We start from the raw sequence: 18,176 nt of genomic DNA on the forward strand, positions 1-18,176 counted from the left end.
ATTTTCAGGATAAAACCCATACTATGGCAAGCCATTTTGACTTTTATTAATTCCCAGAATATTGATACAATTTATATCAACTATTTAGTTTTCACTAGTTAAAATACTTATTCTTGAAATCAGGAATTAGATTTCTACTAGTAACAATGGCAATTTTTTTAATATCGGTAATTACATTTCCACTATAATTTTTTTAAATTTTTTATATCAACAATTACGTCATCTCACAGAAATACAAATTCATTATAACAAAAATTACATTTCAACTATAAAAACTATAAATCTTGACATCTTTAATTGTATTGCCATTCAAATTCAATTGTTGATATCAAGAATTGTTTTCTTTTTAAGCTTTTACGATTTTTTGTTGAAATTCGAATTTCACATTTCAGAAATACAATTCTTACTAAAAAAACATTTTTTTATATAATTAACTATGTGGTTACTAGTAAAAATGTAAATATTCACATAGTGAAAATACAATTACATATCAAGAATTATAGTTTTTACCAGTTCATATTTCTGCGAGTGATGACGTCATATTTTTGATAGAATAAACATTTTTACTAGTGCAAATTAAATTCCTGATATCAAGAATTCATATACTGGGAATGAATAAAAGTCAAAATGGCTTGCCATTCAGCTAAAAGATATCAGCCATAATCAGTCAGTCATAACAGCTAAACAAACCCACAATAAACGTAAAGTCTCCCTGTGGTGAAAATTAAGCTTTTAATGTTGTTTATGGGGTGCTTTTAATATGCTTATAATTGCTTTAAAAGTATTTTCTTTTTTAAACTGCAGTGAACCAAAGAGTCAAAGAGTTTGAAATCGTTGGTGTTTCTGATGTCACAAACTTCCTTGTAACCAATCACTCAAGGTGTGATCATCAACAGTGGGTCTCTGATTTGGCGTGAGTGAGTGGAGGCGGGGCTAATTAGCATATTCATAGAACTGCAATAAAACTAAATGAGGCAAATGTGTAAAAGTTACATTCAAGTTATTTTAAGGCATGAAGACATTTTTTTTTTCAAGGAAAAAACGTTTAAATATGTAATTTTGGTGATCAAAGATGAGTTTTAAGGGATACAATTATTGACTAAAGGGGGACTTTAAGATTATGATAACTCTAAATGATATGTGCAACCTAGTCATTATCACAAACAAAATCAGTTTAGGCTACAATGTAATTTTTCTTATACTTTTTTTACACTACTATTTTTTTGTAAGCTGGGTTGTTGTACTAAATTGTTGTTTTTAGTAGCCTGTTCAGTAAAGGACACTACATGGTCTAGCTGCTTTTCACCACATGAGCTTGAAACATTCAGATAAAAAGCGCACATTTGCCTTTTTGCTTCAAACCAAAAGGTCCCAAGGGTGCTGAGCTAAGCCTCGCCAACGTACCTATAAAGGGTTATCCGTAATGTTAGGAGGCTACATATGAGAACTCAACTGGACATGATCCAGTCCCGCTTCCAGCCAGACACACAGTAGCTGCTCGGACTCGATCGAGCCCCTGGACTATTTGGGAAAGACGAGATTCGAGCTGTATTCACGTTCCGGGGTGTGAATGAAACCCTCTAGTGTTGGGCTGATATAGTGGAGAGCCGCAGTCGCTGAGCGCAGTGCTGTTGAATATCAGCCGATGGGATGGAGGACACTCAAATTATAGTGTTGCTCTAGTTTAGCGACTAACAAGAGAACTTTGTAAGTGCTTTTTTATATTGTTTTATATATATTTTATATATATTTTTTATATTTTTAAGTAATTACAGTTGCTATTGTGTTCGTTTAATATAACTGAGCGTTTAATATAATTATTTAATTATAAGCTATAATTAAATAATATAGCCTAATTAATATAAAAAGTTATTTTTTTACACTTTAAATAATTTGCTTATAGGTAATTGATTTATGTAAGCTACTAAATAACCTATATTATTCAAAGCATTATTGATTAAGGAAATATATCTTGAATATGCACAATTGATTAGCCTACAGCCTAAATATAGCCTATTATTTTATTTTTTAAAATAATAAAAGCCTATTATCAGGAGTAACATTTCAAATAACAGCCCGTTCGTTCACAGGGGCATTATAACAGTAGGCTATAAGGACATTTTCCTGGACAGACTTTTGGAGAGCTACATTCTCATGGCACTTCATGGCGAGCGGCGATGAACACGACAGTCTTCAGTAAGTTTGATCGGTTGCGTTTTGAGGAGACCGAGCAGAATGTGGAGAGAACCAGTAGGAGCTATTTAGAGGTGATTGATGGACAAGATTCAGATTTACTGACAAGCCACAAAGTGATGGATGGCACCGAAGCTCTCAAACACAGACGAAATGGGTATGTATGTGCTCCTTTACACAAAATGATGCATGAAACAGTCTAAAATGAATGTGCTTCACTATTAATTAATGTAGCATTACCGAAGCTACTTTAAACGGACACTTATTATTCATTTTCCCCACAATAAATATTCGTAAACAATTAATGTTAATTTATACGTTTTCATATTTAAAAAGACGTTGCGGAAAAACGTCAGTGACATCTCTGTTGTAAGTTAACAAACCAGTTTTGTTCAACTGGCTGATAATTAGAACGAGTAAAAATGATGACGATTATTGAATATTTGCACGAGGTGGTAGTTTGTTTGTACATGGTTGTTTATTCAATACACCGTAAAAAAATGCTGCCTTAAATTTTTAAGTACAATTAACTTGGATGTTTTGGTAATTTCAATTTAAACTACATTAAACTGACTTAAAAATGAGCTGAATCTTGTATATCTTAAAAAAAAAGTTCAAAATTGCTTAACTTGTTTTGATGAGTTAAAGCAAAGTAAAACATATGCTGTCATAACTTATTGATCATATTTTTTTACAGTGTAGGAAACCAGTATAGCCTACATCCGCACTGGAAGTGATATATTTCTTATCTTTGTACGTCCTACAAGGATACTATCATGGAAAAATAACAGAGATGTGCTCCTCAAACTCATACATTTTCTTTCTGTTATATAGCTATTATGACCAGTCAGGCATCACTATATGTAAGGTAAAAATAGGAATGTTACACATACTTGGTCCACAGTGACATCTGCTGATTGTCTCGGTTCTGGATATCTACAGCATCTAATTGCACATCAACTATTTTCTTTCAAATGGTTCATTACTTTGAGCAGCAATGCTCTGCACTTTGTTTACAATATCATCTCTTGCCAGTCATGGAAAATGTTTGGATTATGCACTGACAGCACAATAATTTGTGTTAAGTGTGGTGAGTGGTATGGATGCTTTCTTGACGGTTTGTCAAAACTAAAGGCTCAAAAAGCAACTGTATCTCCCATTAAAAGTAATTTTGTTAGCTAGTTTTGCATGAAAAGATTTCCAAAGAATAATTATAAATAAGCAAAGTAATTGAGGGGGAAAATGATTTGTTAAGCGATAAATTATTTGTTGAGTTTAAAAATCAGCTTGCATCATTTTAAGAGACTTGCGGTAAAGGATTACTAATGATGTATATCCCCTGAATTTCCTGTGAAATTGCATAACAGATGGTTACAGATAACTATGTTGGCTTTTAATAGAAATTAGCAATATGTATAATGTATAATTAATTGTTTCCTCCGTTGACATCACGGTAAACTTTTACATTTGACCTCAGCCAATCTGGAATATAAAATGTCATCTTTGCCTCTCCGTGTCGTTTTTCCTGAGCAGCGGAGGGAAGGTTCGACACAAACGTCAGGCCCTGCAGGATATGGCTCGACCGCTGAAGCAGTGGCTCTATAAGCACAGGGACAACCCTTACCCCACCAAAACTGAGAAGATACTGCTGGCTCTGGGCTCCCACATGACCCTGGTCCAGGTGAGGGTCAAAACAAACACACAGATCCTATCAGATCAGGAGGATTGCTATATGCTAGGACAAAAACAGGGATTTACAGAATTTAGAAGTTTCTGATGTGAAAAATTATCTGATCTTATTAGTCCTATTAATATATTTTTTACAAACAACATACACAACAATGTACAGTGCCGTTGATTTGAAGCCACTGGTGGATTACAGCCCAAAAATGGGTAGCAGATCTGTTCTGAATTAAAACAATGCCAATGCAAAAAAATAACTCGCAACTGCCTGTATAATATAAGCATAAAATGCATAGTTAGAATTGAAAAATACAATGGGATGAGGGATGAGGAAACACTTCCAATATCTTTTGTATTTGACATTAAAGTCAACATGAAGCAGGAGTTCCATTTTGTGAAGTATATCCCAGAGAAACGGCTTCTCGAACTAGGAAAAAATGTAGGGCGGGACTTGATTTTGTCCATGGGGAATCGATTGGGTCATTGGATGGTCGTGGTTTGCTATTGGTCAATCTCATGTGATTGACAGGTTGGCCCACCCTGACGCCAGTAAACACGTCATCAGAAAAGAGAAGACATGAGCTGCAAGAGGAAGGGGAAGTTATTTTGATTCAAATTTATGAGGACATATGAATTAAATAAAAAAAAGTTATGACGTGCACTGATAAATAATTTATAATAAATACAGCAATATTAAAAACAAAAAAAGAACTGTTTATTTTGATTTCATGGCTGTGTTTAAAGGCCACACAGCCAATCAAACTCTTCTGTGAAAATTCATCTGTCACTTTTTAATACTAATACAAGTATTAACTTATAAGACTACTAATAAAATACTACTAATATAAGTATTATTGTTCTTCTCCTTTTATTTATAAAAAAAATAACTGTAATTTATAATTACTAATTTATTAAACAGAGATCATTTCATTCTAACAATTATGCAGATTGTTGGGCCTGTGCAGTTCTTGGTCATTTTGAAAAATAAACTATGCATTTATTTTATATGAAAAAATGTTGGTACTACGTTGAGTCATCACTCAATGTATAATGTCAAATCTGGGCAAAAAGAGCTGGTCTTAAACAGTGGCATGAATGGAAAAATTACATAAACCCTATATTAAATATCTTGCAGGCATGGCCATATCAACGTTATATAACCAAATTCTTTATCTGCACCTACCCAAGTGTATTAAACATTTTCAGACCATTTGTATTTTAAAAGTTATATCGCAGTTTATATCGCTCCTGAATTCCAACTGAATTTCAATGACTCTGACTTGGATAGATCTTTCTCTATTGTTGTTCGCTTCTGTGTTTTGGGTCAGTGTTGTGTTGCATGAACCATCCTCTTTCAAGGTTTAGATAACAGACAGATGTGCTGATGTTCTGCTGTAGAATTTCTTGGTACAACTTGGAATTCGTTAGTCCTTCTGATAGTAAACTGTCCAAGCCCAGAGGCATCAAAACAGGCCCCCACAACATTATATTCCCACCATTATTTTTCACAACTGGGATGAAGTTCTGATGCTGGCATGCTCAAACGTATGGCAATTTTTAAATCTTTACTGTTCATGAACCAGTGTTCCAGTAGTGCTGTGGAATAATCTTGAACAGTTGTGAGACAGGCACATTAGTGGTTTCCCCTCGTCTTTAGTGTTTCGCTGATGGTAAATTCACAAACATTATCAAGTGCACTGTTAGTCTTCTGAAGTACCACTCATAGGAGTAACAATCATACTGATTTTACATTTGTAAACCATCATCTGATTAGGTATTGATGGAGGGCCAAGTCTGGAAATTCTTATGTAACCCTTCCAGTCTTGTGAACTTCAACATGTCTCTTTCTGAGGTCTACTGAAATCTCTTTTGATTGAGTTATATTACACATAAACAGAATCCTCTCGTATAGAGCAGTGTTTTTTGATACTGCAGAGCAGGTCGGTCTAAACACATTGAAATACCTCCCTCTATAACTCTTCGGGGTCACATACGTTTTTCATTGATGATCTGAGATGTTTAAACTATTGGTCCAATATATTTATGGCACAGTAAAGCAGCTCAGGGAGGGCAGGTTTGTGTGTCAATACAGAACAATGATTAATTTATAGTCCAAGATATTTGCAATTGCAGTTTTTAAGAAAAGAAAAAAAAAAGAGAAATTAATTAATATATCCTGACAAAGCCATTTCTATGCACATTGTATTTACAGAGTAACTAGATGCTGAACTGAAGCATGGGTTGCTTGAATAATGCATATAATACCTTGCTGCGTTCTACTTACTGCCCGCAGCCTTATTTCTGCTGCTGACACTATTTTAACTGTACATTTTAGGGATGCGCGATATATCGGCCACCATATCGGTATCGGACGATATATTTTCAGTTTTAATGTTATCGTTATTGGCCAAATAAAAATGTGGAAAATTTGGCCAAAATATTAAAGCTGATAAATAATGGATTATTTCCTTCAGCTGAGATACTTCTCTGTTCGCCGTGATGGTTTTAAATAGCTTGAAATAGGATTGGAATCACTTCAAAAAGAAAAATACGGTTAGGTGCAACTCTGTCACATAGGCTACATAAAATTATAATGAGAACATCATTATAATTCTGTGCTTGGGATATGCCTTTTAATGGTGAGACTTTTGTTTATGTAATCAGGCTCTCAAAAATTCTATAAAAATGTAGATTTATTTTTTTCGGCAACATATCATTTATCGGCTTTCAAATATAAAGAGTTATCGTATCAGCCAATATTGTCATATCAGTGCATCCCTAGTAAAATCGGAAGGATATAAATATTCCATTGTAAAAGCAGTAATAATTTATTTAATTGTATGCAATGGTATGTGAATATTATATAAATCAGAAAACTGCGAACAAACAACAAACTCTGAAGAGTAAATGAATAACAGTGTAATGAATGGCTAGAGGCAAGCTGGTTGAGAACCCAAATGCAACTTTAACTTACAAACGTAACCAAACATAAAACAAAGGCATGGAACAAGTACCTGGATAAACATTCAATATTAGACCAAGACACTGGGCAAACATGAGAGCTTAAATACACAAGACTAACGACTAGACAAGGGACAGCTGTGAACAATTAAACAATGAACCAATGACAACACAGAGAAGGGAACACATGGCAGGATCACATGACTAGAACAGGGGATCACATGACATACATGAAACAGGAACAAGGAACAAGACCTTGACAAACAGCTAGATTGGCTGAAAACAAAATGACCGTGTATTACATAATTTTTTAACTATTCATTGAAACATTACACGTGACAATGCAAGCAAGATAAACCAAAAGTTGTTCCTGATTTAACAATTACGCATTCGTGTTTTTCAGGTCTCGAATTGGTTTGCGAATGCGAGGCGTAGGCTCAAGAACACAGTTCGACAGCCTGACTTGAGCTGGGCTTTACGTATCAAACTGTACAACAAATATGTACAAGGCAACGCTGAGAGACTCAGCATTAGCAGTGATGACGCAACATCAGACGGTACGGGCGGATGTGTGAGATTTACCTATTCTACAGACATATTTTGATGTATTCTGACAAAATGCGGTAACTGTGATAACGTAAACACTGTAAACACGATTTTTTTATATCCATTGAAGCATAGTCAAACTCAGTTTTGACAAAAGGTAGTTAATGCATTTTGTCTTCACCCCAGAAATATACTAATTTAACCTTGTTGTTATGCCAAGCTTTAGTTTAAAGTGTTATTGTTCCACAGATGGGGAGAATCCTTTACAGATGCAGGCTAGTGAATCAGACTATAACAGACCCACGCACAAGAGCGTTATTCAGGACAACAGAGGCAAAGTGGTGGGGCGAAGTACAGACCCCTCGGTTTGTGATGATTACGTGTCTCCACCAAAATACAAGAACAGCTTGCTAAACCGCTATCTAAATGATTCCCTTCGGCACGTAATGGCCTCCGAAAAAGTTCTGGACTCTCGGAAGAGGAACCATTCTGGATCGTTTAGCTCCAACGAGTATGAGGACGATTTGCTCTCACCCTCATCAGAAGCTGAGGCAAACTTCACCTACCGCACAGGTAAGAGCTGTCACAGACTTTCAAGCTTCGAAATTGTAAGAATGGAAAGAGATATAGGTTATCACAAAAAAAAGTTATACATTTTGTATTTGTATTTGTGTTCCTATAAGCTACGACAGAACAGAGTCCAGGAACGTTCCACTCAACAATCAAACCATACCAAACCGCAGCTTTACAATCAATTTTATTATTATTTCTAATGGGATTTACAAAATCTTTCAATGCAATTGTCTCCATTTCATTTTTTGGTTCCACTTTATTTCGATAGTCCACTTTAGACATTCTACTAACTATAAGTAACTTTTCAACTACATGTCAACTAACTCACATTAGAGTATTGGTAGACTATAATAGACTGTCAGTAGACTGTTAGGGTATGATTAGGTGTTGCGGTTCGGGTTAGAAAAATAAGTTGACTTGTAGTTGCCAAGGACAGGTTTGAAAATCACGGTGCTAATAGAAACACAGACACGCTTCTGTGAGTATGTAAGATATGCTGCTGCTGCTGCATTAATAGACCTACATAAATCCTGATCAGATCTAAGCAGGTGGAGCTGGGGAGGTGGAGGGTTTTAGAGGAACTGTGATAGCAGCTGCACGGCCATCTAACAGCGAGCACTGAACCAGACTATTTAAATGTTGGGCAAGCAATCTCATTGGCTGCAGGATCAGCAGAAGCCAATCAGCTTGTGTCATGCGATGATTGCAGATTGTATGTAAAGGACCCATCAGCCTGTGTTTTATGACTGAACTAGAAATGTGTAGGGCTGTTTCATTTAAAAATCTATTTTAGGACTTCAGGCGATAAATTACAGTCATTTAGACAACTTTTACAGTACTTCTATATAGTGTTTTTTTGGATGTTGACAAGCCCTGGTCATCATTCAATTCCATTGTATGGAAAATTGCAGCATCAACACTATGCTAAACTTCTCGTTTTTTGTTCCATGAAAACGAGAAATTCACAAAGGTTTTGAATAACATGGTTTGCTTTAACTTGCTGAAATATCAAGTTACTGTTCTTGATGTGTTAACTTAAGATGGACAAAATTTGAGTAAATTAAAAAAATGGTTAACACTTTGTTTCGATGGTCCACTTTAGTCATTCTACTAACTATAAGCAAACTTTGTAACTACATGTCAACAAAATCACATTAGAGTATTAGTAGACTGTATGCTTAATATCTGCTACTTTATTTTGATGCTTCCCCCAACAGAATATAAGTAACTTGGCAACTACAAGTCAACTTATTCTTCTAACCCGAACCTTAACACCTAACCATAACCTAACAGTCTATTATAGTCTACTAATACTCTAATGTGAGTTAGTTGACATGTAGTTGCAAAGTTACTTATAGTTAGAAGAATGTCTAAAGTGGACTATCGAAATAAAGTGGAACCAAAAAATGAAATGGAGACAAATGCATTGAAAGATTTTGTGAATCCCATTAGAAATGATAATAAAATTGAATGTAAAGCTGTGGCTTGGTATGGTTTGATTGTTGAGTGGAACGTTCCTGGACTCTGTTCTGTCATAGCTTAGGAACACCTGCTGATGCCTCTTGAAAGCAAATGCTTTAGTGTTGCCAAAGGAGTTGAGTCAAATTCATCATTAACATAATTCCACCGCAACATTTCAAAATGTTCTACCGCTCTGTTTGTTTTGCCTCTGTGCCCTTTTGGAATGGTCCCGCTTTGGGAAAATTTAGGAATGCTCTACTTTTTTTTCGTTTATGATGTAATATTGCATGAGTACATAACAACATGCAGGTGTTTGTTATGTACACTAGCGTTCTAACAACTGCATAACAACATAAGTTTATTTATAACATTATGGACTACTACAGAGCATAGCATGCGTTATGACGATTAATATGCTTTTCATATGGAAATTAAGTTTTTTAATTATTCTTTTAGATCAAATAGGTGTGTGTTCAGGAAATTAGGCTCAGTACAATGTTGGAAGTGTCAAAAAATGTTAAGCTGTTGACAAAAGCTGCCAACAATATTGAGATATGGGTTAATTTACTTTTGATTACACTGTGTCCTGTTCAGAACACAAACAGAAAAGCTTTTCTGTAATGGCTCTTTGGACTTTTGCCAAACATGATAACGACATTATTTAAAATCGACAGTGAAATACAGTACAAAGAGCAACATCTCATTTAAGGACTGGAATTGCAAATTTGCTCCTTGAATAAACCACAAAATCCCAGGTTAAAGAAGTAGTTCATTGCAAAATTAATATTCAATAACCGATATTTTTTCAATATTCGATTTCTTTCTTCCAGGGAACATAAAAAACAGATATTCTGGAGAATGTTCAAGCTGCGCTTTTCCATACAATTAAATTAATGGTAAATAAAAATAAGAATCATCATAGTATCCATACGACCGGTCTCCTTTCATGATAGCTTTGTGTGAGGAAAGCTATCATGCCTTCTTACAGCCCCTGGTCACTAACTTTAATTTGTGTATATTATTTCACATCCAGTCTGACAATCCTGCCTGACATTTCCTTATATGTCCTAAATGAACAAAAAAGTCAATTTTAGTTTTTAAAAATTAGTTGAGTCATTTCTTGGCAGTTATTTTGGTATTTCATCTCGCTCCTACCTGCCATAATAAATGTATAAAGTAACAAAAAAAGCTGCTCCCTCAAAGCCTCTGTAAAACCAGAGGCTGTCAGGAATGTGTCCTACATTCCAGCGGTTCAGTTTCTGTAGTTTGTAGATTCGTACCAATGTGATGCCATCATTGACATTAAAACTTTTGCTTGATTAGCTGTAATTATTTTACTTACTTCATTGATCAGTCAGTGCTGAAATGTTATTGTATCAGTGAAGCGTGCCTGTGACCTCGAGACAGTTCCCAGATGAAAAACAAATGGGTTTCCACATAAATATCATAAAGCAAAAAGGTCAATATTTTCACATCATAACTCTGTAGTCCGGAACGGATATGCTCAGCTACTGATAGCTGTGAAAATGGTGCTCAAAAGCTTGTGATCAAATTTTAAAGGAGACAAGGGAACATTTACAAGTATTTTGGCCATTATAAGTCACACAGAGCCATCGGCGCGAGGCAATAAGTTCTGCGATGACAAAAAAACAGGGTTAAAATAAGCAAATTTGGGCATGTTTTTGTCTTAGACTAAAATTAGTTGGAGATGCAGTCCCACACAGCAACATAGTTTCGGCCCGTATCCGGCCCACATCTGGTACACGTGGAATCCACACGTTGTGGACAAGATGTGGGCCGGATCTGGGCCGACACTGTTGCTGTCTGGGATTAAAGTTCAAATTGAAATGAAAACTGCTGGGTTGTTTCAACCCAACTTTGGGTAAAATATGGACAAACCCAGCCGTTGGGTTACATTTTTTAATTACATTTTCAACCCAACGTTGGGTTTGTCCATATTTGACCAAAAGTTGGGTAAAACAACCCAGCATTTTTTAAAGAGTACTTTTATGCATGTTGTCCGTCTTATTATGGATGTATTTGTCTTTGTAATATTTAATAATAAGCCCAGTTGCACAGACAAGGCTTAGAGTAAACCAGGATTAGGCCTTAGTTCAATTAGGACATTTAAGTAGCTTTTATGAATGGGCATTATAAAGAAAAAAACATTACTGATGTGCATCTTGAGACAAAACAATGACAGTGAACTATTTTAAGATATGTCAGTGCAAGTTCCTTTCAGTTAAAACAGCTCAATAATGCATTTTAGTCTGAGACTAGGCTTAATCCTTGTCTGTGAAACCGGCCAAAAGGTAATATGATATTTTTCTTCTGAAACGATAGCAGATGCCTGATTAGTTCAGGCTTTTGCATACAATCAAATCGATTCCTGATTGATCAAATCTTTTTTCCTCATCAAATATCCTGTTTTTCTTGAAAACATTACAGAAGTGAAATGGGTTGCGAACAGCTATTCATGTTATTCATGCTATTCACGACTTTAAATGTGAGTTTGTTGAATTTTCCAGAGTAAAACCACCATGTGGCACATGCTAGCTGGAAAGATTACCCTGACACATATCTGAAATATTTTGGACTTTCAGGAGATTGATTTTTTCCAGTTAAAATTCAATTAAGACACAGATTTGTTAAGAAAACACAGCACAGTTTTATCAACCTTTTTCTATATTTGTTTTATATTTTGATCTCAGTTTATAGCTAATTTGATTTTGGTTAATAAGAGCCCTTCCTCTCTTTAGCCAGAGGAACTGGTGTTTTTCCTTCGGTTAAGTCAATCCGAAGCATCTGTGGACAATAGAAGTGAAGTTAAAAGATGACAGACATTCAGTAGCATACAGGAACCAGAGCCAAATGATTTATTAATGGTTTATAGTAGTTCTTGGCATCAATGCTGTTTGAGAAATCCGAGTTGGAGATGTTTTAGGCAAAGAAAATTAAAAATAGCGTTTTGTGTGCTCATGCCTGTCGTCCAATTTTCCCTCTCATAGCTCCCATAAGAAAGATTTTTCTTTACTAACCTCGATGCTTTCAGCAGAAAAGAGAGACAGCTTCACTATTACGACCCGATTTATGTAGAACAAAAGAAGGATATTAATTTAAACTGATTCCAAAGGATGACTGTGAAAATAAGTATATGATGTCCATGAATGTTTAATGGATGGATCTTAATTTGTTTGTGTCCTCCCTCATCTAACCAAATATGATCTTTCCTGTCATTCATTTTGCATTGACAGCAACATTAAATAGCTCGTGAATGTCGATGTAGTTTACCTGCAAAGAAAATCCGACAAAAGTTGAAATCTAGTTTGTTGCTTAGTCAATATTTTTCAGTCTTTCATTTCTTCCAGTTAGTTACTAAAACTGAACTCAAAGATGAAAATTCTGTCATCATTTAATCACCCTCATGTTGTTCCAAACCCCCATTTCTTTCCTCCATATTTCACACAAGGAGAATGTTTTAGAGAATGTGCCGGTCGTTCTGTTTCATGCAATTGCGAAGAAGTTTTCAAGCTTCATAAAGAACCATTAAAGTGTGATAAAGGTAGTCTATATCACTCATGCCCTATATTCCAAGCCTTTTGAAGCTTTATCTGAAGAACATAAAAAAATTACTTCACCACCCTTGCCTTTCTGAGAGTCCATGAGCGAAGAAGCGCTTTCTGTATGATGGTCATAAATAAGTCGGACATAATGTGCCTTCAGAAGATATAGAATATAGAGCACAGGTTTCATGAACTTCTTTTATAGTGCTTTTGCATTCTTTTTGAAGCTTTAAGTCTCCAATCCAATGCAATTGCATAGAAAATAATTCTCCTTTTGTGTTCCACAGAAGAAATAATGTCACACGAGTATAGCGAAAAGAAAGCAAAACTTGCAAATACCATTTTATGTAAGTTTTCTTACACTAAATACTAGTTTTCTTTCCAACATATTTTTCCAAAATGCCACTCTTCAGGTATATCACGGTCAAGTTTGATCATCTTTCCAAGTATATAAGGCTCTTAGTCTTTAAACGTTTGATAAAAATAACAAGATTAAATGGAGATGTTATGTTTGACTTTTTGCTCAGGCTGACACTTCCTGATATAACCAATTCTTAACCATAGCTGTTCGTTCTACGCCTAATAATAGTTTGAGACAGGTAGTAGCTATGTTTTCATCCACCTATTTTAATGCACATTTTGGGATATCGCATAAAGAATTGCTGGATGGAAACAGCAAGATCCACATAAATTCTAAAAATGCGCATAAAAAAAATAGGAGAGCAATAGGAGAAGCCACTTTATGTAATAATTTTCGTATAGCCTATAACAAATTAATTGTGCTTGTGTTTCTCAGTGATACAGTATTTTGAGGGAGTTTTATCAGGAAGTGACGGTTTTGTTCTCTTCACCTCGCTGGATGGAAATGCTGCTTTATTCACATGCAAAATGCATATTTGATGTATTATTAATTTAATATGTTTTATGCAAAATGGACATTTTGCGCAAAAGTTAAATTCGCAACTTTAGATGGAAACATACCCAGACTGACATCTTTGTTTTCATGTTGGGTGTACTGTCCCTTTAAAGTGCCCCTATCGTACTATTTTTTTTTTTTTAGGCTACTAATTTTGTTTTGGAGGTCTCCTACAATAGGTTTACATGCATCCAAGGTCAAAAAACACAATTTTTCTCATAGTATACATTGCATATCACCTCCTTTCTCAAAAAGTCTGAAAGGTTGGGGTCTGAGATGGCTCAGTCTGTTGTGATTGGTCTACTCTGCTCTGTTTGGTCAGATGGCTCAGTCTGTTGTGATTGGTCTACTCTGCTCTGATTGGTCAGATGGCTCAGTCTGTTGTGATTGGTCTACTCTGCTCTGATTGGTCAGATGGCTCAGTCTGTTGTGATTGGTCTACTCTGCTCTGATTGGTCAGATGGCTCAGTCTGTTGTGATTGGTCTACTCTGCTCTGATTGGTCAGATGGCTCAGTCTGTTGTGATTGGTCTACTCTGCTCTGATTGGTCAGATGGCTCAGTCTGTTGTGATTGGTCTACTCTGCTCTGATTGGTCAGATGGCTCAGTCTGCTGTGATTGGTCTGATTGGTCAGATGGCTCAGTCTGTTGTGATTGGTCTACTCTGCTCTGATTGGTCAGATGGCTCAGTCTGTTGTGATTGGTCTACTCTGCTCTGATTGGTCAGATGGCCCAGTCTGTTGTGATTGGTCTACTCTGCTCTGATTGGTCAGATGGCCCAGTCTGTTGTGATTGGTCTACAGTATGCGTTGGAAAACGTAATGCCTATTACCATATCTGAATTTTAAGCTCTTCCTCAGCACTTCATACACAAACAGCAACAATGGCGTCGATTTTAACTTTTCAAAAGGATGAGCGCAAAGTGGATTCGCAGTGCTGAAAACAGCGTCTTCTCAACATATCGAAATCACAAACCAAAATCTTCCAGTCTCAGCTACAAGTACCGGGCGGGTCAAAGTAGACATTGTTTATAGGCAGCCAATGAAGAACATAGGCTGGCATTATGCAAATGTGTTACATTGTTGCGCAGGTATGTAAGTAAAGACATAGTAAGAATAGAATTACTAATGACTCATTTTCAGTTCAGAATCGATTCTTTCTTTTAGGAGACAATACCTTTATTTGTCGTGCACTGTGCTCTTTAAAACTTTGCAGACTTTTTACATTCACAAACAGCTATCTTACACACTGCATGAAAGGTAATATTCAAATAAAACATAATAGGGGCACTTTATCGCAACTTCAGAATCATTTAAATAGTCATTAGCTAAAGGAAAGGGTGTAATATGTGTATGATATTAATATGTGCAATAGGTGTATAAGGGTTGAAAATGCAAATCAGTTGCAGAGTGGTGGAACAACGTGTCTGTTTCTGACACAGAGCAGATATCCTTTTTCCATCTCGAGAGCGCAGGGGAAGCATAATTGCATTTGTGTTGGCCTGAGCGCATGAATGTGGCTGTAGGCACAGACTGCGGAGCTCCACTTAAATCTCCCCGAGCTCGGCAAACACCCTCTTATTCACCCATGTACAAGCACACGTGAAAACACGTTTACACATCCACTCCGTCGATATGGGGAGAGAGGAGCTCAGGGACGTTTCTTTAGCTGCAGAAATGATGTGCCAACTTTTAGCAAGTCCAGTTCATAACTCATTTCACCTAACTGTATTTTCAGTGACGTTGGACTGTGGCAAGCGCCAGAGCGATAGGTAAGAATGCTGTTGACTAATGAGTCTTAAGGTTTTTAGGTACTGCTAAAACTCCTCATTAACCATTTCCTCTCTATTTGGCAACAGCGGCGCTCGTAAAGGTGGCGGAGGAGGAAATAATGAGACTTACTGGAAAGAGCTCCACGCCGCCATGGCCCTGACCAACCTGGCCCAAGGGAAGGAGAGCGCAGCGCCGGGCACCACCAGCTGTATCATCCAGAAGTCTTCCCATATAGCAGAGATTAAGACTGTCAAAGTGCCCGTACAACCCCAACATTAGTGGCTAACAGACTGGACAGCGGTCTCTACTTGGTCAAAATTGCTAAAAGACTACCTGAACACTTGACTATGTACTACATGCAATGATTTAGTTGAAAATGATCCACAGCAGCCTTTTCTGAGAGGAAAAATACATGTTGACCAGTGTGCCTATTTTTTTGTTTTTACCACTGTCTGTTGAAAAACGACGCAGAAAAGAGAGTTTGATGTGTGGATGGTCACTACCACTAAACACAGAAGCACAAAAATCTCTGACTCTTTCTGATTTATACTGTCATCATTTCTGAAATGCAGTGGCTAAAATGTAATATATTCATCATATATGTATTCATTTTCCTAAGTTATGTTCATTTTAATTCTAATTGACACAGGATTATTGTCATCCTATGGCAATGGCATATAAATGTGGATTCTTGTGTTTTGTTTTGGCAGGTATGACATATAAAGTTTATTTCCTTTTTTTTTTATGGATGGCTTTTAAATTCATGTGTCATTGCCTGTGAAGTTTATCATGCAAAACAGAGTCAGTTGAGAGCAAATAAAAGTTTCTCAATAAAATACAGTTGCGCTTTGATAAAATTTGCTCCTCTCATGTCTGTTTGTTTTCTATGGAAGCTCATTTCCTTGGAGAATAAAAATAGAAAAGGTAATATTGAGAAAAAATTGTAAATAAGAAATTAAGTCACGTTGTGGGATAAATTATAATACCGTGTTATATAAAGTTACATTATGAGAAATGAACATGCAACTGCAAGATATAAAGTCGCAATTACAAGAAATTGCAAGAAATACTGTATCAATATGCCAGGTGATGGCGACCGACAAGAAGTTTTTATGAATAAGTCATTGAATCATACACTCGACTGATTTGTTCAAAAATGTTGTGAACATGACTACCATAATTAGGGGATCAAAATTACACTAGGAAACTTCTGTTGTAAAATATTAATGAAAATAATATCACACTCACATTCAAGATGAAGCAATGTTATTTTAGTGTTTAAATACTAGTATCGTATTTATTAATATTTCGAATTAGCTTTGGGGTTTTTTTTTACTTTTAATTTTACTTTAATTTCAGATTTAATGGTAGTAAATTTTGTACTTTAAAATAAACTTAAAAAGCTTAAGCAATAATTAGAATTACAACTAACAAAAATAAGCTTTTTATCTAACGCTTATATTTTATTTTATTTCAGCTTTATTTCAAATAACAATATATATATATATATATATATATATATATATATATATATATATATATATATATATAGTTAACAATACAACACTAAGATGAAGTTGTCATTAATTAATAAAAAGCAATAACCTTTTTTTTTTTCTTTTTTTTTACTGTGCATGTGGCAGAAATGGACTGCCATAATTGTCACCTAATTCCGTGTGGAATATACAGAGCCAGAGCCACATTTTCAATAAAGCAACTAACACTCCAATCTGATAAAGAAATAACACCTCCCATGCCTAAACAGTTACCATTAACATCTGCAAAGAGCTCTGCTGACGTAGACCATGTTGGATAAGCATTTGCATTTCAGTTATGCACCTGATAGCTCTTCTAGGCTGTTTGAACAGTCCGTTATGTTTGAGTCTTGCTGTGTGCATTAAAACGGCTCAGCCACGAGTGAGAATGTGGAGTTGATACAGTCTGCCCTGTTATATCTCCTTACAGACCTGACCACATGCTCTGTGTTTTGCTCTCCAGTCTTATTTCTCCCCACCCATGCTTAAAGGAAGACTAAAACATAATAGTCACCATTCTTCTGGCTTACCCTCATCTAAAATTATTCAGTGGTCAAATGCACTTGCTGAATCAACACGAAGAGCCCAATAAAAATAGTAAAACACTTCTAACTGAAATGGAGAGGTAGCAGGAGACAGTGTACCATCGGTGGAAATCTGTTGAAGAGCTGATGTAGTTTCAGTTCCAGGCATCATGATGGCCATAGAGATGTTATACAAAAGTTGAATTGAGTGCCTATGGAATGGAATCTGACTGTTTCTTTACCAGTGCATTGAGTGAGCTTTGGACAGATCCTACCACACACATGCCAACAAAATCACAATTAGAATATCTACAAAATCATTTAAGACTAATTCTTTGTAAAATGGAGATTTGTTAATATTTGAAAAGCTTACAGATTATGGCGTGGTGTTGAAGTAGCATTGAAGGCATTTTCTGAAATGTGATTTAGTTTTTTTTTTAAAGTCCCCCT

At 35.8% G+C, this 18,176-nt stretch overlaps 1 protein-coding gene across 1 annotated transcript; it reads left to right on the top strand.

Annotated features, from left to right (window-relative positions):
* The first annotated feature begins 1,582 nt into the window (after nt 1-1,582).
* On the top strand, nt 1,583-16,524 carry mkxb (mohawk homeobox b). Its single transcript, XM_077198872.1, has 7 exons — nt 1,583-1,707; nt 2,091-2,350; nt 3,727-3,874; nt 7,241-7,394; nt 7,633-7,956; nt 15,633-15,666; nt 15,754-16,524. The coding sequence occupies exons 2-7, from the start codon at nt 2,178-2,180 to the stop codon at nt 15,944-15,946; spliced, it is 1,026 nt and encodes a 341-aa protein (XP_077054987.1). The 5' UTR covers nt 1,583-1,707; nt 2,091-2,177; the 3' UTR covers nt 15,947-16,524.
* Nucleotides 16,525-18,176: the final 1,652 nt, after the last annotated feature.

Source organism: Siphateles boraxobius, unplaced genomic scaffold, assembly GCF_051911475.1.
Source record: "Siphateles boraxobius isolate OS27281-9 unplaced genomic scaffold, OSU_SipBor_1 1, whole genome shotgun sequence".
Lineage (NCBI taxonomy): Eukaryota > Metazoa > Chordata > Actinopteri > Cypriniformes > Leuciscidae > Siphateles > Siphateles boraxobius.

Bases quoted from the DNA above. Each gene is read 5' to 3' on its own strand.
- mkxb (XM_077198872.1), top strand. From the start codon at position 2,178: ATGAACACGACAGTCTTCAGTAAGTTTGATCGGTTGCGTTTTGAGGAG. The intron at 2,351-3,726 runs GTATGTATGTGC...TTTCCTGAGCAG, and splicing joins CTCAAACACAGACGAAATGG to CGGAGGGAAGGTTCGACACA. The intron at 3,875-7,240 runs GTGAGGGTCAAA...CGTGTTTTTCAG, and splicing joins CCCACATGACCCTGGTCCAG to GTCTCGAATTGGTTTGCGAA.